Below are 22,748 nucleotides of genomic sequence, written 5' to 3'. Positions count from 1 at the left end.
GGCTGTCATGTTTGCAAGTACAGACTTGTAGGGTTGGAAATTATGTGTAACACAAGCATGCACACACACACACGCACACACACACACACACACACACACACACACACACACACACACACACACACACACACACACACACACACATCAATTTTACTTTATTTGTGGGGAAATTGTACTGACTTACATTCATTCTCTACAGCCTTTCCCTAAGCTTAGCCCTAACCAAATTATGCCTGTCTCTAACCCTTACCCTTACTTTAACCTAACCCTCATTCTAACTTAACCCTAACCTTGACCAATAAGCCAGAATTAGATGTTTCCCTTATGTTTGTGGGCTAAACAAGCCCACAAACACACATACACACACACACAAGTACCAATTGCGTGGGACACACTCAGCTGATCTCGAGGCTTCATTTTTGTTTGACACTTGAAATCATCTGACCTCGCCCCAACCAAAGTCTTACTGGAGGCTACAAATTGGTCGGACCAATGGACTTTTTTCACAGCAGCCATTTTGACCTGAAATAGCAGGGTAAACACATGTGGTCCCAGTAATATTACCTACGGCGCCATTTCGTTTAATTGCACAGTGCAAGAGTGTTTCCAGTGAACCAGCATGCACAACACCAGGACCCAACGTCTGTTAGACCTAAATCGAATAAAACCTGAATTAATGTCTTTAGTAACACCAGTGATTGCCTGATTCATGTCAAAATGTCAAAATGGCTGCTGGGGGTCTATGTACAAACATGGCTTAGGTGAGAAGCTGCAGTGCATTATATCGGAAAACAGAAACAACTGGAAATCCGTGTAGGTTTTCCTTATAAAAACAGCAAGAATCATGTCCAAGCATATTTATCAAGAAAGTAATATCCTTGCCAATGTTCTTGCTCTGTTTCACCATTAGAGTTGCTGCTGTTTGTTTAGCGGAGCATCTCATACTGTGAATATGGATCACTGGATGAGTTAGCTAATGATAGACAGATGGTTGAGTCAATTCTAATGCTAATTCAAAATAAAAGTCCACTGTGGTGGTGGTGATTAAAACTTGATTTTTTTTTTTTTTTAATAGGAGCTTTGACAATTCTTAATATGCAACATTCAAGAACAAAGATAAAATTTATGCATGCAACTCCTGTCCTTTTATTCTTTTGATGGCAAATCCTACAAATTGATCACCGATGTCAGATTCGCGATGTCCCACCGATTGTAAAACTTTTGGTTTTGCCACCGCGTTTGACATGTTGAATGAGACATCAGTCACATAATTCAAGTTTGAAAACACCACCCAAACTCGTTTCGAATCAGGAGGTGGCATCATGTGTCAAAACATGTCAATTTTCCATTTTGAACTAGTTGGTAACAGTCAGTGGTCTGCAGCTCAGTGTGTGTCAGCCAGCCAGTTTGTTCCAGTCTCAGTCTAATCTCAACTGGAGTTTCCATGACCTGTCGTACTTGTCGCAGCATTTGGGTCCACCTTGTCGGTACAACTTGTGACACAACCGGCTTTTACATTTGTTGTTCAGGTAAACAACATATGCTGTGTGTAGCTCCCCTTAGATATACAGTTAGCCAAATACTGATTTACCCATCCGGACGAGGCAGATGGCCGCCCATCCAAGGCTGGCTTCTGCTTGAGGTTTTTGTTAAAAGGGTTTTTCCTCACCATGGGGGAGATTTCGGTTCATGGGATGAGCCAAAATCGACTGGGTCCCTGTATAGCACCTTGAGATACAGTAACTTGATGAGCGGTCACTATACAAATAAATTGAATTGAGCTGAACTGCTTGTTGCTGTTAATATCAAATATCATTCCAACTTGTAGCATAAAATATCTGCAGCTGTTGCTTGGCCTGATACTTCTTGTAGCTCCGTTAAACATCTCTAACCAAATGTGGAAGCCTAACATGTGCTGTGGTGTAAAACTGCTAACTCTAACCCTGAAAAATGAAATACTGTTTAGCTTATACCTCCCAAACTCTTGAGTCTGTACACAGACACAGGCAGAGATAGCCACTAGATGGTGCTAAAGCATCATAAAATTATATGGTGTACCTTTAAGTTACACCAATTTATTTCGGGCTGTTTAAGTGAATGAACTGAAAGTCAGTTCAAACACTGGTGCATACGTGTGTGTTTATGCATTTGTGTGACCGTCTGTCTCTGTGAGCATTCGTTTGTCTGTGTGTGTGACACTCCCCAATGCACCAAGGTTAGACAGTGATTTATTCAAGAGGTAAAGAGATTTATAAACCGTACGACCGTGGAAACTCTCCTCTCAGACGCATCCGAGTGGGGGAAAAAAAAAAAGCAGCGGGAAAGGAAATCACAACAAGAGCATTAAACGTCCTCGGGTCTGTCTCACTAAACCCCCACAGAACCGGTCTGCTTGGATTTGGTGTGGCTCCATTCAAACATTCCCCAGAGTACCCCAACACCCCTCCAGAACCACGGCTAAAAACATCAGAGGAGTCTGTTGAATGAGGGGAAAAAATGAAATAATAAACGGAACATAACACAGCAACCAATATCCCATCAAAGGAGCGGCTGAGGATATTAATATCGGCACTGAATGGAAAATGAGGCACTTAGACATACAAATCGCGTTGGCACATTAGCATAAAAACAAGATTAGCATATGCACCGACAGGGAAAGAAAATGTTCCTCTCGTTCTTTTTTTCTATCCTTTTTTCTGTTCTTTTTTTTTTTTTTTTTGCAGAGGGGTGGTGCATGTGAAGCATCAGTAAACACTGACTGACTCCTGGCTCGCATATGGAAGCATCCACGAGAGCACGCAAGAATACATACGGTGCAGGAAACACACATACAAACACACACACACACACACACACACACACACACACACACACACACACACACACAAACATAAAGAATCCACATTTACTGGGGAAAAAAAGAAAGTAAATATGAAAGTTCCTGCAAGAGCACAGACAAACACACACTTGTAAAAAATAATACATGTACAATTTGTGCATGCATGTGCACACATACACAGATGCACAAACACACACACATACACACACCCAGGTGCTTCAAATAGACAGAAATATGAAATGACTAAATTAGGGTAATACGCATACAGTACTAAGTATTGCACATTTTCCAGTATTTTGTGTGTGTGTGTGTTGACATTAAAAATTCGGTGGTAAATGTGAGGTCAAGCTTGGTCACGTTTCTTTGAGAAATGAGACCATTCTGTGCTGAATAAAGCAGCATTTCATCATTACGTCACCTGCATCAGACTTTATACATGCCCCTCTACTGAAGGGCTGGCACAGACTTCGTTTCAGGGCTTTCAGACGCAGAAAACAACAGATGGTTTCAAGGCTTTGTTCGCCATCTACTCCCTTGTATATGTCTCTATCACGGTTTATAGGTATACAGGTATAGTTGCACATACAGTGATAGAAGCAAAGAGACCAAGCAGAGACCTAACAATACAGAAAGAAACCGAAAGAGAGGATGAGGACTAAAGATAGCCAAACACAGCAGTGGGAACCTGTGACTCGTGACAAGTCTAATAGACTTGCTGACACCGACCCCAGGTGTCACAACTTCTCTCTCTCTCTCTCTCTCTCTCTCTCTCTCTCTCTCTCTCTCTCTCTCTCTCTCTCTCTGTCTCTCTCTCTCTCTCTCTCAGCTGGCTGTGGGAATCAAAATGACAAAGTGACATTCTCATTCCAAGGGTTTCTGCTACACTGTGGCTAGATTATATGTATGTGTGTGTGTGTGTGTGTGTGTGTGTGTGACTGCTTTCTGAGGGAATTATTTCAGGTGCACACCTTGTACAAGTAAACGCCTGTGCTACAAGAGCGAGTGAGGCGTTCGCACCACACAGCAAGCCCTTAGTTAGAAACTGCACTTGATCAAATATTGTCTCATGCACATACATTCCTATATTACACATCTGTAACCATGACATCAATCAGTTTTTTTGGTTGTTATTTTGCATCCCTGTTAATGAGAGTTGTTCACTCATTTCACACTTTCATTATTCATTTATTCCTATTTTGTGTCACAAAGGGCTGGAATGTATCCCAGAAGCCAGGGAGACAGTCTGGACGGGTCAGGAGGACATCACAGGGCAAACACAGAGTCTCCAGTTCACCTAGTTTGCATGTCTGTGGAGGGAAACCTAAGTGAATACAAGAAGACTCCACAAAGAAAGGGTGAAGACTTGAACCAAGGCCCTACTTACTATGAGACAACAGTCCTAATACCTGAACCACCATCCAACATTTATGTTTAATTGAATTTGGGGAAGCACCATGGTGAAGGGCAACCCACGGACAGTCTGGCAGACATACCTGAGCCGGTGATTCCAGGCTCACCTGGACAGGAGGCGGTGTTGTTGCACATGCGTGTTTCCCGCAGGGCGCCGCTGCACAGCGTCCCGTAGGGGGAGGAAACACAGGACCGCGTCCTCACCTGCCAGCCCTGCCCACACGTCAGTGAACACACACTCCACTGTGACCACTCCTCTGCTGCAGGGTCACCTAAACAGAGAAACAATGAACAGAGAGGAGAAAAAGGGGTGGATAGATGGGAAGGAGAGAGAGGCAAAAATCACTGGAAGATAAATCCACTCTCTCCAATTCAGCATTCCGACCGCCAACTCCTTCCATTTCTGATACAGCTGCTCACTGATTCCAGTTTAAACAAAAGAAAGAAAAACAACTGTACATTACCAATAATGCAACTTGCAAACTTGATGATGTTAGCTATTACTAGAGACATGAAAGCTGCATGAGCAGAAAGGTCAAGAGGCTTGAAATATTGAAATGCCTGAATTGCTATTCATGAAATATCAAAGAGCTGTGCTTATCAGAGACCAGTTTGTCTACTGAAGAGAACTCTAACATGGAAATTATTAAGATAATTATCATCCATTTGAATGTGATCTCAGCTCTTTTATTCCTTAGCATATCAAATGATTAAAAATAAAAAATAAAAAATAAAAAAATCAATGGAAAATAGGGTTGTAGTCCTGTTAGATTGCCAAGGTTGACAGTTTTCCTTGGCAGGCATGTTACATATATATGAGCACTGCAAATACAGAAATGCAAGGACTGTAGAGGTCAGGGGAAATGTATTGTTAAGGAATAACGATTTATATTTTGTTAAAAGTAACTTGTCATGATATTTTAACTGTTACTTCTTTTTAATTAAATAGATGCTACTCAATAATGGAAGTCCACTGAGGGGCCAACCCAAATATTTCAACAGCATCTGCTTCACTGATTCCTGTTAGTGATTCCTTTTTGCTCCCTGCTCTTTTCTTGACAGAAATGAACAGATTTTTTTTCCCCCTTTCCTTTTTGATGACACGACACTGTGGCAATATGCATGAATATCTTCTGGCACCGTGATAAAAAGAGAGAATCAAAAATCATCATTGTGAAAACGTCAAGAAAAAAAAAAAAAGCGTGTGACTGCTTGACTGATAATAAATGGGCTTTTTGGTCACAATAACCAGAGTCATTTTCTGTAGTTACGGGAGCCTTCTCTAGCTCAATATTCAATTGATTAACACCACTGTGAAATGATGCACATTGCAGTGTAAAAGCTTAGACAGAAATTCCTCAAATTCTTTGACAATTGCTTGTTAAAAAAAGAGAGAGAAAAAAAAACAAGGAAAAAAAAAAAAAAAAAAAAAAGCTTTTGTCCCCAGCTGGCACCTTCAGTTCAAAAGGTTAACAGAGTCCCAGAGTTCATTAGATTACGCAACAGAGATTATGCTCATTTTAGCAAGAAAAGCTAAATGTGCAGTTTCCTTACAGTGAATTTTAAAAGTGGGTGATGCTCACATGGCCTGGCCTGTGATCCCACATTAGCACCTAGTGTATATTCTTGCAAAGTGTATAAATATGGGCTTTGGGGTGATTTGCATATGTCTTTAATCCATTTAAGATCCCTAAAGCCTTGATGTGAACAAACTTAATAGAATATTCATAAGGATGAGGATAACATTAATGGGTTTTAAGGTGAAATTCATGAGCAATATATTAATTCTCATGTGCAATTATGACGGAACGTGTGATAGGGCTTTAAACCCACAGGCTTGTGCTGCATGTGAATATAGGAGTGTGAAATTATAACATCTCAAAAGTGGGGATTTGCTTCTTGGGACAATATCATTAATGTGATGTGTATATAAGCAAAATGTGTGTGTGTGTGTGTGTGTGTGTGTGTGTATCTGTCTAATACGTGTATTTTGGTGTTTTGATGAATACAAGAATGCATACTATGCAAAAAAAAAATAAAAAAATAAAAAAAAAAATTCCCAGTCTTAACATTGTGTTCTTTTTATTTTTGTAGACGTATATACGAATATATACATCTCTCTCTCTCTCTCCCTCTCTCCCGCTCTCCCTCTCTTTTTTTCTGACAGTGGAATAAAATACTGCCACTTTTGCAGCTTCACTTGTTTCAGGATTGTCATTTCACCAACACTAGGGTGCTGATCTGCCGTATTCTGCCCTCGTTCAACATATTTACACTTGTTCCCTGAAAAATTCCTAAATCAGTAGGATTATGTCATCCCACTGGTGAGTTTCACTTGTTTGAAGAACAAAAACAGGATTTTAATACTAGGTTTAAAACTAAATGACTTGTAAAGACGGAGATTTCCTTTGCAGTGCACACACAAGTGCGCAGTTGACACTGCTGTGATTGAGTTTGAGTTTGCCAGACAGCTGTGGAGAGCGGCCCTTTCTTCCCGCTGTGTCACACCCCTGAAGAAGAGAAGACTCCCAGCTGAGTCTTCCTACCCCTCCCTTGCACTTTCTCTCTTTCTAAATTGTTTATGAGCACCGTGTCCTTGGATGGAGGCGTCATCACATGGCAAAGAAGGAAATCAAATTAATTGCATGTCCGTTAATCGCATTACATCTTCATTAACATGCAGTGAGTCAGGGCTTAAGCTCATCACACAAGCCTGCAGGAGTGGAGGAGTGGGAGTGGGGGGTGGGGCGGGCAAGGAGAGGAGAGCAGAGGGAGAAAAGAGGAAAAGAGGGGCAAGGCAGAGCCAGGGGTTTCCCTCCTGGTAGGGATTCCCTCCTCCACACAAAGTGATAACTTGTGAATGTGGAGACGTGTGTGTGTGTCCCCATACGCATGTATGCATATGCAAGCTCAAATTAGCATCCGATCTATTATGTTGTAGGTGACAACGTGTGATATCATGCACGTAAAAGCAGAAAGCCCTGCATATATGCATCATGTCATGAGTAATTCAATCAGTCTTTTACAATCCTATTAATTATGGAGATTTTAAATATCACTCACATGTACACGCACACACACACGCACACACACAGCCATGCATCCATTAGGTGGGGTCAACTGTGACAGCTGCCCTTTAAGCATTGCCCCAAAAGGCAACATTTATTATCATGGCAGCGACCATTTTCATTTTATAATCCAGCCCCTTAAGGTCAAGTTGGAAAATTTATCCCATTCTTTGCAGACACACACACACACACACATTACTCACCTGTTTGTGCCTGAAACACACCTGGCTGGTCGGCTGATCGTGGTCTCTGGGTCTTTACCTTCAGATCATCATCATCATACACATCTGTAACAAAAAGCAGTGAGTTTTCACTTTAATTTTTCTTTACACTGACAGGCTACAACAAAGGCGTCCGTCTACAGGGTCCAATGAGAAGCAGGAGTGTTGAGGCAGGAAGTGTAGTTGACAGTGTTTCAAGATGGCTCAACAAGTCACGGCTAAAGTTGAACAAAACCTGAAACATCTGACACACACTGTTACAACATTGCATTCATGGTGTTGACTAAAGGAAAACACAACAAGAGGAAACTCGGCATTATCCTCCAGAAGGACTACTAGAAGTGTATCCAGCAGTATGTGGTCAAGTAGTATATTAACAATCTTATGCTGATTCCATACCTACCAAACCAAATGGGGATTTCTTTTCCACCACTTTTTGTATGCTCTGACATCCTTTGAACTGAAACTGGAGAATCCGGAGCCCTGAAATCTGCAACTGGTAATTCCAAGTTGGATGATCCTTCAGTTTGTTTTTTTCAGAAGTAAGAGACTGTTTGTTGTTGAGTAGCAAAAGAATCAATAGGTGGTTTGATTTTGCCTTATAATGATGAGTCAACAGAAAAAGAAAAAAAAAAAAAAACCAGAAAACAAAAAAACAAATGTAAATTTATAGAAGAAAAGGAGATCATGGGAGAATGAGACATCCATATAGTCATAGAAGTGAAAAGCGTTTTCAAAGCGAAAGCCAACATAAAGAGCATTGTATTTTCAGGGTTATTTCATAACAGAATGCAGGGATGGACTGGGCATTTGGAGCACAGGGAAAAATCCTGGTGGGCTGCGAGCTCATAGGCTGGCCATTTTTTTTTTTTTTTTTTTTATCTTAACCTCTAATAATGACCTTTTCGACTAGGCTTATCCAATACTCCAGATAAAGAGAGGGCTGTAAGGATTCCATCATCATGGCTGTAACTTGTGTACCTGACTATCACCCTTCCCTCTGCTACCCGCATTTGAGTCAGAGAGGCTACGTTAGCAACATCACGGCAAAAGCTAAGACAACAGTGAAGCAAAACAAAAAAGAAAATGTGGAGCAGAAAAACCAAGAAAGAAAAAATAATAATCTCCTGAGACCTCTGCAGCCAAGCACTGAAAACTCCCTGACTTGTTCATTTTCCTCCACTGCCACGACGAGGAGGAACGCACGGCAACAACAATACACATGTTCAGTTTGAAAGCCCGCCTCAGCCTGCCATCCTGCCCCTGGCACAAGCTGTCAAAAGGTAATTAGTGTAGCTGAGGTGGTAGATAAGAGAAAGTTGGTTTAGCCAAGAGCTACTACTTGCCAAATAGCAAGCAACAGAAGCTGGCCAGACACTTATGTAGCTGCCTTTAATTAATTAGGATCATGATTATTGAAGATTTTGTATAGCCTACTTTACACACAAACCGCTCCAACTGTTATCAGATAACGTTAGACATGTGTAATGTTAATGCTGAACATGCCCTAAAATGACATGAAAAAGAGAATGATATCATTTGAATGCAGAGGACAGTTATTTTATTTCCTCTATTCCACATGGATTACCTACAACACCACAGCTTTTGCCTTCAAATCATACAGATTTACAATTTGTCTATGTAGAAATATCTTCAATAACAGAAAAAACGCAGTAAGAAACAAATATGAATATAATATGAATCCATTTTACTTTTAGAAATTACAAGCCGCATAATACAGCACACGCAGTTCACTAAACTGTATTTATATGCATTTGTATTTATTTTTACTTGTATTTCTAAAATGAGTTTTAGTAAAAAATTCATCTTACCATGCTGTCTATTGTTACTCTTTGCATTAAGAGCTTAATCACTCTAATGAAACATGAAAATATGTCTCCATTCATGATTGTTGCTGTTGGTTGGGTTACTCATTTGTTTATTTTTGGATCACAGACTGGGCTGTTCATCTAAAGTATGAAGGCACATGATGATGCAGCATTGTTAATTAGGGAAAACGGAGCGCTCATTCACATCTTCTGCGAGTACTTAATAGCAGGCCTCCCTGGGCCTTATGTGGTTCACTAAGATTGCATATGAATGTACATTTGCTGGTGTGTGCAGCAGCAGATGCAGAATCACAGATCTGCCATATAACCACAAGAGGCACTCACCTCTGATTGGCTCATGGGTTTAGAGGATGATGCTACAGCAACCACAGCACAATACAGCAAAGTCAGTCTATTAAGAAAACAACGGTGGCTATTATAGTAGCAAAACTCTTCCATTTCCAGTCAGGTTAAATGTCTTGTATTTGTTGTTCTCTTTCTTCTCTGAGCGCACGGTGATGCATTATGCCTTGTTAATCCTTGTTTATGTGTGTGCAAAAGGAGGAAGCGGCTTGCTGTGACACTGCAGATAAACCCAGACAGGAAATATCTCGCAGGTCGATATCTCCAGAGCTCAATTTGAACTGGAACACCCCAACAAATGGCGCACTAGAAGAGAAGCATATCTGAAAGGCAAAGGTTCCCTTGTTTGTGAGAAAAGTGTGGAGGAAGTTAAGTAACGCAACCTATCTCTGATGGTTTTATCTAAATTGATACAAACATACAGAGGCATGAATGCAGACAAGGCTGCTCCGTGCAAATGGATTCTTATGCTAAGTTTCAGTACCAGACGACTTAATCAATTCCCTCGGCAGGGGAAACAATCTTTGATTTAGTAGACCTGTTTCAGTTGTATACTAGTCGCCCATGGGACTTTTCCGGCGGTCGCATTTGTACAAAGAAGCAGAGATATTACACTGCATATCTAAGGTACACTATCTACACTGAATATGATAGTGTGTGTGTGTGTGTGTGTGTGTGTGTGTGTGTGTCTGCAAGATAGAGTAAAAGTGATACATGCTTGGAAATTTCCTCGCATTAGCCCCTGTCAAGGAGCCAAGCTTTGGAGGAACACACACACACACACACACACACACACACACACACACACACACACACACATACGCCTGCGAACTGTGCTGATTGCTCAAATGAAATGCCTATTTCTACCAGCCCTCTAATTTAAACTTTCACACAAACAATTGGTTAGAAAAAAGCGTGGAAAAAGCGTGTTTCCTTTCTAATATGCTGTCTCATTCTCCTGCTCCCTTGTTAGATGTGTGTGTGTGTGTTGGGTCTGTGTTTGTGTGTATGTGTCTGTGTTTGTGTGTGTGTGCGGTCTCAGCAGGACCACTGCTGAGCTTAAAGGCCAAAGTATAGCATTTTACCAGAGGAACAATGTAATCATTTTGTTTGTGTACTGTCGAGATGATATCTACAGCGAGCTTCAGCCCTGGGTTAAAGAAATGTTGTGTATGTACGTGTGCGTGTGTTTGTATGTGTGTGTGTGTTGTTATTTCCATGTTTTTTGGGACCAACAAAGTGAAGCAAGCCAAAGGTACAACAGTGTAATATATACGGGATTTGGAGCAGAATGGGGAGGCCTCGAAATGAACAAATTCATATTTTAGTGTCTGTGTGAGAGTGTGTGTGCGTGTGTGTGTGTGCATGTGTGTGTGTGTGTGTTCATTCTCCTCCCCCATCCTCCTGAGATAGTGAGGTCAATGAAGCAGGACAGAGGAGTAATGTCTCACATAAAATGACCAGTGAGGACTGTTTCTCTCTGTCTCTCTGTTGCCCCTTAGGTCCACGGCAACGATGAGGATTTAGATGGAGACGGGGCAGAGTCCAGCAGAATCGAACACAGAGATCAATATGGATAAATCCCTGAGAGGACTGACCTTTACAAATCCCGCTATATTGTTTAATGTTCTGGACGGCACTTTAATAGACACATCATCACACACTTCATCAAATCCTCTTGCCCTCACACATCCCGCTTCTTATTTTTCCTCCCTCCTTTCAGCTCCCGTTCTAATCTCCAAGGAAATGTATTTTTCATCGCTTAGAACAGGGCTGCGCAACTAATTTGCCACGAGGGCTTGTAGAAGTTTGAGAAATGATACAGAGGGCGACAAAGTGTATGTTTAAGAATGCAGAATGAGTACGATTTTCCTAAAAGAATGTATAGACTCATACAAAAACAATCCCACTCAATAATAACTAGCAGTGTGTGTTGGTGTGTGTATCTGCAGAGGCCCTGCCCTCTGCCTGGATTTTCTCGTTTTGCTGAGTTTGGGACTCTTCTGGCTGGCAGCCTTTGGGCAGTGGGTGTGTAGCTCCCAGCCAATCACAGTGCACAGTGCCAGATCGATTCGATAGCACAGCATCCAATGAAGAGGAAGCTACAAAAATGGCAGATACAGCATCAAGGAAATATAACGAGGAAAAAACACAAAGTGGAAAAAGCTTGTTCCGTAATGAGCGCGACTCGGGGCTTGTCTAGAGAGGGCGAGGATGAGGAGAGCGACGTGGAGTTGGCCTGTTAAACTGGTAGGTACTGACGGGCCAAATTTATTTTCCTACGACAGCGATGGAATGTACTTCATTTTAGGTCATCATTCTATTCCATCGCCATCCTAGGAAACAAAAATTGGGGAGGCCCGGCCAGCTTTGTATGTTGTGTTTACAAACCACAACCAACAAATCCTCCTCATTCTGCCTTGCACATATACAGAAAAATAGTGGAATTCAGCCTTGATATCCATTCAAACCAACAATAATAATTGCAATGTTATAAAATGACCTCTCAAAAGTTACTGTTTGAACATGACAATGAAGTGCATGAGGTTCAAACATGAATGAGCACTGCTCAGTTGCCCAAAAGTGTGCTGCAGCATGAGAGATAATGACAGAAACAGAAAGAGGCAAACAGTTCATTCTCATGGGTCGGGATGATTCTCCTATGAACGGTTGGTGCGCAGGTGGAGCTGTGACGGCTCACTTACTGATATTTAAAGCTGCAATGACTGAAACTGTGGGAATGAGAACTGTCCAGACTCAACCAACTAAAGAAGCAGGAAATAGTCGGAGACGATGTGGTGTCGTCTCGAGGTGGCTTGACCTGTATACTTGGAAAGACTTAACCAGAAATGATGAAAGAAGCACCTGTGAAGAAAACACACTCAGAAAACACACTCAGTTTAGTCAGTAAGAACTCTGTGTCTTTTTGGGGTGAAGACACACAGAGACACACATTTGGTTCGGGGTGGTGGGACAGACAAGCTGAGGACAGAGAAACAGGGATCACCTCTCTCTCTGTTTGCACTTTTAACAGTTCAAGCCCATATCTATAGTCTCTCCGATACACATTCACTGAATAGATTCTGTAAGATGTGGAAAAAGATGGTTTTAGCCTTCTTCACAATTATAGGACAGTTTCATAGCCTACTATGCAGGACTGTTGAGGAAAATTAATGAAACCGTTAAATTATTTGATATCTGTATTCTTGACAGATGGTGGATGCATGGTACAATATCTAAAAAAAAAAAAAAAAAAAAAAAAAACTCTTACCAAGGAAGTTCAACAGAATCTGGACCAATCGTGGATCAGGGGAAGGTCAAAGAGCTACAAAAGACATTCTACCAAGGGGCCTGCATGTCTTTTTTCCCCAAAAAGACCAAGTAATAAATATCCCAGGACCTTAAACCTTCCAATTATTGTGCCTGTTCTGCATTTTTTGTCATTCCAGCCTAATGTACAATCTGATTCATGCATAAAGTGAGAATTTGTTTTGAAATCTCCCTCTTAAAAATGATCGGATTACCTGTTTTTTTTTTTAGTCACAGGTGAAAGATTATCTGTCCTTGAATGTCCTTGAACATAAAAAATCGTGGGTCATCATTTGCCCATTATCAGGACATGGGGATGTTTGAGTCCATATATCATACTCTACAGTAACTGTATCTGTGATGGCAGATGAAGACCAGAATGATCGACGGTAATAGCTCGATCTTATTGTACTCATTTCTCACTGAGTCAGACTTGCAGAATAAAAATGCAGGAAGGCAGAGCGAGTCTATAATCCACTCAAGTGCAGTAACGGGGCAAACTCTAGCTGCCTCTCATCTCTGGCCTACATGCAACTTTTGCTTAGTCATAACAACAAAACCCAATTTTTTGGTCACCTATAATATTAAGTAATAATATGAAGTAAAAATGTCATGGATTATTACTCAATCTGTGACGTTTTCTTATAAATAAATGTCACTTTTTCCCACTCTGTTCCCAGTTCATGTGGTGACTCATCATGCACCCAGTCCATGAAAGTTTTGACATTTGTTGTTTTAAACACCCACTGTCTGGGACAAATCCTTTGCTGACCAGGAAGTGCTGAACTTTACTTTTCCAGCAGAAGTTTGTTTGAAATAAATAAAAAGTTAGTATGAGTATGCCAGCCAATAGCCACCATGACTGAACAGACAAGAGAAGAGCGCCACCTACATGAATAGAAAACCCAAGGAAAAAGGTGCCACAGTCCAGCCCACACTGTTTGTGTGAAAAGTGATCTATCTCTCTGAGGAGCACCGTGGAGAAACACCATGGTGATGAAAGCTTAGCACTAAAAATGTCATGACCAAAAACATAATAAATAAATAACAATGTCAAGGATAACCACTTGGTTTCCATACACAACTGGAATGCCACTGATAAGAATAAACCAGTGGTTCAAAACTGGCCTCTTCCACCTCCTCACCCACAGCTATTTTCATTCTTTCAAGCGAATAAACAGCTGATAAAGGAGCATGCAGAAGGACAAAGTCCCATTCAGAGCCTGCTGAGCGCTATCACTCAGCAGGCACAGGCTTTTGTCAACTTCCTCCTCTCAATGCAAAGAGCAGTGGGATACCTCGGATCAGCACACACACACACACACACACACACAAACACACACACACACACACCCTCGCACACACACAAAAACACATTCTCCCACTCACACCAAAGCATGGATATGCCCAGATGTGACTAACACACACACACACACAGCATAATGAATACCAAGATGCAAAGATTAGCAGTAACGCCAAAGCATCAGCTATACCCAGATGTATACAAATACACACACACATTAAGATGCACACACTGACTCTCTCTCTCTCTCTCTCTCTCTCTCTCTCTCTCTCTCTCTCACACACACACACACACACACACACACACACACACACACACACACAATGGGAAGTAAATATGGCTGATAAATAAACGTCATGGCAGTAAAGCGGTTTTGAGGCCCTACAAAGCGGCAGGCTGGGGAAGGGGATTGGGGCAGAGCCAGTTAGAGCCACAGGCTCCTTTGTCAGACTGAGCCGGGATTTAGGCCTGCCGGGAAGACCATATGTGTGTGTGTGTGTGTGTGTGTGTGTGTGTGTGTGGTAGGGGAATGCATATGGTAATATAGTAACACAGCTGTGCTGAAAAGAAAACAGCACGCACACAAATGCGTTAGAAATTGTTTTTTTTGTTTTTTTGTTTTTTTTGTTGCAAAGTCCAACTGTACTGTAGACTCTTTCAGTGCCACGTAGATGATGGAATGTGCTGTCTCATAAAAGGCACGCACACACACACACACACACACTCACAGACGCACACACATGCACACACCCATATACAGAAAGAGAGGGGCTATTTCTCTGCCATATATCAAATCTGAGCTTATAGCTCTCTGGTGCTGTCCATTTACTCTAGGGTCCATCTGGGAGAGCCCAAACTGATAGAAGGGCACAATAATGGACTTTTTATAAGCTACTGGACAGACAGATCCACTCCATCTCCCTCCCCCCTCCCTCCCCTCTCTCTCTCTCCGTCTCCCTCTCTCTCACCTTCAATAACAGATATGAGGAGAAAAGTTGGATCAGGTTGGTGCAGCATAGCGTTGGACTGGCTGCAAGAGCCTCAAGGTCATTTGTGTTCCATCAAAATGGATTCACAATCTATTTTTCTCAGCCCCCACAGGCTGAGTGGTGTTTTTGTTCTGCACACACATACACACACACACACCCACACACACTCACACGTCCACCAGCTCACATTGACACACACATAAACGTAAGCCCCGGTGTTGCTGTAAACTGCCAAATTGGCTTTGTTTCATTTCACTTTCATTCTCAATCTCAAATTGCCCTTCCCCCGGTTTCTCTACCTCTCATTTGATATGTTTAAATTTTCTAACTCCCACAGCAATGCACAGTCATGCGGTTTGCCCTCCGCCCCGCGCCCCCTCTTTCTTCCACCTCGCTCTCTCTCTCTCTCTTGGTTCTATAACAGAGAGATGAGAATTGAGATGAATTTATACAGCGCAGTCTGGCAAACTCAGAGCAATGCTACACTACACAGCTACTATCAAAGGCCAGCCAGTGCAGCGATGGCCAAAGCGATCCATTTAAAGCAAGAATCCACTGCCTGGCCTGATCAATTACAGACAATTACACCCCTGGTTTAGCATGTCCACACAGGTAACCCCTTTTATATTGCATTTACGATAGGCCAGTATGGTGGTGTTTACAATCATGGCTTGAAGCGTGTAAAATGGATTGAAGTGAGATAAGCGGAGGCCCACGAGTTGCTGTTGCACCGCCAGTGTCTGTGCACTTTGCATCCCTCCGCCCCCTCTGCAACACATTATGCAAAGTTTGTACCGCTGCCGGGTGAAAATGCATTCACAAAACTTTATTATCTATTACTGGCATAAAAAATTGCCTCCAACAATGGCTGATCAATCAATAAATATATACATATATACATATATACATATGTAAACAGCATCAATGCAGATTCAGAAGCAGATTCTGTGTAAAAAATAAATAAATAAATAAATAAAATAGCTGTTATGTTTTTTAGGTTGGAAGGATTTTCTTCAACCCACAGTGGTGTGTGTAATTCTTCAGCTGTTAAAACATGAAAAATGTTGCGATAGCTCGCGACTACCGTACACGCCGGCAACGTCCTTGCTTCAAACTCGCTCTAGGACCTCAGCCGTGTCATTTGCCGTTCTCTCACTCCCCCATGTTTCCTGTTTCTCGCCACTGAGAAATTTTCCAATCAAGTGCATATGCCAAAAAAAACAAAAAAAACAGACTAGCCTAAAAATACATTAAAAGTCACCTGAACTGGTGTCTTTGTGAGCCGTTTGCGTGACAACAGCAGCACGTAACGCGACGCAGACACAAAAGAAAGATTGATTACGGCTCGCGCTTGCCAGTGCAGTGGGATGCTGTTGCCATAGCGACACTGTCATGACGCTGCCGTGCAGGAGCAGGAGGGGGGTAATCACACCTTGAGGAGGGGCAGAGGGAGGAAGAGGGATTATAAATCACAGTGTCCACACTCTGTCGCCGCTTCCGTCTCTCTGATGGAGAGGTGAGAGGAGTCGGCAGACAGCGGCTCTCAATAGCGGTGAAGGGCAGCCGCTGTCACACCTCTGATGCTACTCTTTCTTTCTTTCTTTCTTTTTTACTTTCTTCGATCATTTGTTCATTCTTGCATCCTTTCTCTTTCTTTGTTACAAACGCATACTGCACTGCCAAGCTTTGTTCAGACCCACAAAACTTTATTTGAAGTTACACTGTAAATCCTAAAGATACCACACATGGATTCCCATTAAAAAAGGTTTATGAGTGGTTTATAATTAGGTTATTTATTGGTTGTAATCGCTTTGCGTATCATTGATAAACAACTGTAAACATATTACAACTCATTTTTCATACACTGACGTAGGCTCACTATTTGGCAAAATCAAGTCATTGCTGCACTTCATCTAATCTGTTAAATCTCAGATCTTGCTTGTCACTCAGTTTACTGGTTCCACTTTACAATATGATGACCCCTATAGTGAGCCGGCATTACTGTATAAAACTGTGTCATAACTTGCTTACAGTTGTTTATTAATGATTTAAAAGTGTTTACAATGTTTATGTAATTAATGATCTAATTATCAGTCATAAATACTTTATAAGGATAGTCTTATCATAAAGCTGCCCCCAAATATGTGCTGCCGAATTACAGGAAATGTGTATAAAATGATGCAAAAGGCATCTAGATATTTTCTGTTTGCTGTAATGTTGCAGCCATAAACCAATGGCATCTTGGATTTCAATATTCCACAAAATATAGGCATGATGCAGCTTCAGTGAAGCATTGCAGCCAGCAGATACAGAATATTTATAAGCCGTCATCATACATTATGGATTTTATTTCCAACTTTGAAGCTACTTGAGGGGAACTTTAAGGAAAATGCAAGGGCTCAAGGGGTTAACTTTCTTTGTGACATAGGGATGGTGAAATAGTGGCATTAGCAGTTCATGCAACTCATTCATTGCGTGTGTGTGTGTGTGTGTGTGTGTGTGTGTGTGTATCTACTGTGATGTATAAGCATGCGTGCTAATGTCTCTGTGCATGTTCATGCGTGCATAGCATTGATCCCTCTCTCTGGTAATCAGCTGTGAAAGTAGCTTGTGCATCCCGCAAATCACAAAAGCGCGTGCCATCCATGACTGCCGAGGAAAATTAGCCACATCTGCCTGACATGCATTCGTGCATGTCTGTTCACGCATACACACACACACACACACACACACACACACACACACGCACTAGATCTGAATGGGTGCTTAACTGGCAGGCCACAGCAGCCCAGTGCACTTTCCAGCAGGTGTTTCTCACACATGAAAACAGAACAGTATGCGCAGGGCTCCAGAGGAGCTGGACTTCTCTACTTGTGTCAAAGGGGCAGAAAAAAGAAAAGGAAAAAAAAACTGACACTCAGACATTGACTCTTGCCCTCAACCTCTCTCCTGAGTATACAAACACTCGCATACCACTTACCTCTCTTCCTCCGTCAACTACCTTTCATCTCCGAGTCAGAGAGAAGGGCCAGTGGAGCAGGACAGAGGGGCAATCTCTAAGGCTGCACACACTCGTACACACACACACACGCGCAGACACACTTATTTTGGCTTAGCAGTAGCAAGGTATCGCTGCAATCTACAGCAGGATGGGGGGCTGAATCAGTCGCTGAGATGGAGGGATGAAGCCATGTGAGGAAAAATGATAAGAGAGCAGAAAATAGAGGTGAAACCTCAAAGAAAAACCACAACAGCTCGACGTGTTGGTGAGACAGCCAGGCATCGATAACCCTCTGCTGTCAGCTGGTGGAGCTGGGAGGGTGAAGTTTGCACTGAGCAAAGTTTTTTTTTTTTTTTTTTCCCATCACATTTTCCTCATTTTTTCCCCTCATGTCCTAATTTAGAATGGATACATCCAATTTGTGTATGACTTTTTATATTGCATTTTTTGTCTGATCTGGTATAATCAGCTATTTTCTGTTTGCTACCGTTCATATCTACTCAGTTTTATTCTGGACTGTTTGGTTATATTCTGATTTGTTCCAGTTCAATTTGTTCTATCCTTTATAGATATAATAGTATAATAGCCTTCCACTTCAGTACTGTTGCCTGCCATTATATGACAGCTCGAATCTGTTATTTCTCTCAATGTCTGTAATTTTCTTGTTAGGCTGAGCACTTAGAACAACATGTTCTGATGATGACTGCAAAGTAATACACATGAATGTACTCTTTGTACTCATCATGCAAAAACACACAAGCACACACACACACGCAAACGCATGTGTTCCCCTGCATGCTCATGTAAAAGGCATACACACTTTGACACACATACTCTTGCTCATACAAACACCCAAATCCACCCACTCACGGACCTTGTTGGCTTAAGCAGCACTTGAACAAGGTGGGTTGACATACTGGAGATGGAGACTCAAGTAAAATACCAGCTGCTCTCCAGACTGGGATTAACATTTCCTCTCCCAGCAGGTGCCCACAAAACCACCTCAAACATCAAAGAACATATCCATCACATTCCTACAACTGCGCACTATACTGTGGATGATCCAGTGTGAATTTCAATAACCTCTTTCATATGTCTGTAATATCATAAAAGTTGAAAACCCAGCAAACATTTTGATGTTTCAACATCAACACATACCATGTCAAAATGAAAGCTGAAATAAGGCAGCAGTGGTCATATCTGTATGTGCCTTGTCTGAGACATTGCTGCTTGAGCCTTTGGGACTTCTTGGCCTGCTGGTGGCGCTATCAGTTTCATTTTGTAGCTGCTGGATGTCAGAGTAAAAACTCATTATTCTCCAAACATCCATCAAATTTGATGCAACAGAAGTTGGGATATTGAACATGAAGCTTATTTTCCTGTTTGCCTGGTGGTGGCGCTGTGGGGGACAAAAGGGTCTGTGGTCAATTATAGGTGCTACCTGCATCGATTTCAATTTCCAAAACTGTTTGAACAGATACTTTCCAAACCATCCCATTGTACTGTGAGAGTTTTGTACTCACTTGGTCCCATATTGAACTTGGTGACCTCCCAAATATTGCTGCATCTAATTGTTTCAGGGAAAAGTCATGCAATGTGCAAAGGTGCAATGTGCTGCAAAATGTCATTTTGAAAAGCCCTGAGACTTCAAGATTTTTTTAATTTGATTTGGTCCTTGGTTATTGGTCCTTCAAAAGCAATAATGTCTTTTTTTTGTATTTTTGTTTTGTTTGGTTTTTGTTCCTTAAAAAAAAAAAAAAAAAAAAAAAATGGAGGAGTTAACACAAAAGTCAGAAACTTATTTCCATTGTGGTCCTCAGAGTTTTAAGACAGCATCAGGTATGCATGGTTTTATGGAAGTAACCAGAAAAAGACACGATCCTTATGATAGGATTTGTACAACAGCAACATCAATCATAAAACCCTAATAAATAAATAAACAAACAGACACAACATCGGCTAAAAACCCAAGATTATGCCGACGTCTCATCGACACAGAGAGAGGATTAATATCTGGCATTTACCAATCTGACTCTGGGTCTGCATTGTGCGGACTTATTTTCCCTGGGAACTTCTATAGATCGACGGAGGGATTTCACAACGAGGCTGTAACTGCAGGGGATAGCGTTCTGTAAAACTGCAATCGTCTGAGCCCATATAATGGTAGAGTGCTTTATGGGTAGTAAAAAAGAAAGGATGGCTGGCAATGTAGAGATAACCCTGATATAACAACCAGAGGGGAGTGACGACGAGAAAGGGAGAGGATCACTAGATAGATAGATAGATAGATAGATAGATAGATATAAATGGTTGTCAGACTCTCAGGTCAAGCAACCAGCCTGTCCTCAGACCTCCACCTATCTTTCCCTCCTCCATCCAACCACAATCCATCTCTACTCCTTCCCTCCCCATCAACTTCCTCTTCTTCTTTTTCTTCTTCTTCCTCTTCCTCTCTCTCTGTCTCCTGGGAAAGGCAGGAATGCTGACACAGGAGTAAGGCCTTGACCTGCAGTAAAATACTTCCTCACTCCTCAGTGTGCAAATGCTCTTAACTCACATGCACATCCATGCACAAGTATGAGTACACACACACACACACACATACACAAATGTGTGCGCACACAGGGGTGACATTTGTATTTGCATGCGCACGAACATATGGACAGTCTGCAGTGAGAACAATCCTCTATATTGCAGCGCTCAAGGACTGCCAGGGCTCCATTGGCTGTTGAGATGTGGGCTTTCTGCGGGCTCTCTCTCTTTCTCTCTCTCTCCCTCCCTCTCTCTCACTCTCTCTCTCTCTGTTACAAAATGTTCCAGGCAATTTAGCCCAAGGAGAGAAAAGGTGCTGTGCGAAACGAGCATCTGGATAAATAGCTGAGGGCAGTCAGGCCACAAGGCTAATCGAGAGAGCAGCGCAGCCATGCAGCATGAAGGGAGCTCTATGCTAAAGAGTTAATTTCAGCCATGGAGGTCAGCGGCGCTATTTGGACTTGTGCATTTTTCACGGTTGCTGTGTAATATGCACTAGCTGCGTTGCGCTGGGAATTCAAACAACATCCCTCATTTCAAAAACACCATACTTAACTAAATGAACCTGTCTTGAATCATCAAAATGAGTTAAGTAGGAGATAAGGGAGATTTTGCCCTAGATTTCTAGATGGTTGCCGGGCAAAGCAAAGTGTGTGCTTGCATATGCATTTATGTATGTGCGTGAGTGACTCTGCATTCCTGCATATATGAAAAATACCACTCAGCATCAGTTTCTATGCCAGTTTTCTTTTTTTTTTTTTTTTTTCAACTGGTGAATTGCAAATAATGGCAGAAGAAGTACTGCACACTAATAGTTCTGCAGGTTGCTGCTAAGACACTCATTGAACATAAAAGCATACATTTTGTATTGCGGTGTTTAAGAGCATTCAGACCTTGATGTTACATGAAGGAAACTGGTAGTCCAGCTAGGCTCTATTTCACAGCAACAGTGGTGCTGTTAGTGCTAGAGTCTCTCAAAATCAAGGAAAAAAAAAATCTCCCTTTCACAAACAGGATGCAGGACACATAACTAATGACAAAATGTTAACTACAGTCCATGTAGGGATGGTGTTGTTTGTTTATGGTAATGACACAAAGGTCTCGAATTTAATGAGGGACTGCCGCTAAAATAAAACATGCAGCACCTTTCATTTTGAAAGTGCATCACACTGATAAATGTAACAGCTATTTCTTATGGATGAAATGTGAATGCAGTTTGGTTCGACGCTTGAAATGCATTGCAGCATCATGAGCACATATATTTTCAGCAAGTGGGAGTCACAGTCCAAACCCTTGCAGTGTTTTTGCTCACATTATTCCTCCGAAGAACTGTGTGCTGCACTTTATATGCTTTTGTTGTCCTTTAAAAAATACATACATACTTGTTCTGTATATTTTAAGTACAGTATATTCAGTAACAGAGGTAAGTGCTGCCATTGGAAATCACATTGCCCCTTTGGGCGTCTTTGGGTTTACTGGAACTGGTGTCCGTAGAAAATTATGAGCTGCTCCAGAGGGCCGTGTTGTCTCAAGGACTTTGGGGGAAAAAATAGATAGCTACAGTTTTCTACAGCTCTCTCTTGAGTTTCTTTTTTCCGCTTTCTCTGTCTGTGAATCAAATATAACCTTGGTGCGATGCTGCCACAACAAGTCTTTACAGTAGCTTCTGCTCATACAGAGTCAGAGTCAGTTAACGGCTTTTATTTCATGTATATGTACACCTTTTTATGCAGGAGAAAAGTCAAATTTGTGCCCTTAAACAGCACCACGTGGAATCCACCGTTTAAAGATACAACTATTCATCTCTCTACTTCCTGTGCCCTTCTGTTTCTTTCTTGACTTCTTTAAAATAAAATAAAAAAATAAATAAAATCACAGGTCATC

The 22,748-nt window shown here is 41.7% G+C and overlaps 1 protein-coding gene across 14 annotated transcripts in view; it reads right to left on the bottom strand.

The window, feature by feature from the left end:
- Positions 1 to 22,748, bottom strand: part of adgrb2 (adhesion G protein-coupled receptor B2) — a 583,915-nt gene that overhangs the window by 110,388 nt on the left and 450,779 nt on the right. For 12 of the 14 annotated variants that reach the window (XM_030063545.1, XM_030063542.1, XM_030063551.1 and 9 more), the window contains 2 exons: positions 7,521 to 7,604; positions 4,333 to 4,521 (listed from right to left, as the gene is read on the bottom strand). In XM_030063545.1, coding sequence (XP_029919405.1) covers positions 4,333 to 4,521; positions 7,521 to 7,604 — 273 coding nt within the window. The remainder of the gene's footprint in view (positions 1 to 4,332; positions 4,522 to 7,520; positions 7,605 to 22,748) is intronic. The other 2 variants (XM_030063549.1, XM_030063548.1) reach the window with 2 other exon arrangements.

This window comes from Myripristis murdjan, chromosome 11 (genome assembly GCF_902150065.1).
Source record: "Myripristis murdjan chromosome 11, fMyrMur1.1, whole genome shotgun sequence".
In the NCBI taxonomy this organism is placed as follows: Eukaryota; Metazoa; Chordata; class Actinopteri; order Holocentriformes; family Holocentridae; genus Myripristis; species Myripristis murdjan.
The sequence above is the reverse complement of the archived record's forward strand: the minus strand, read 5'-3'. Positions and strand labels throughout refer to the sequence as shown.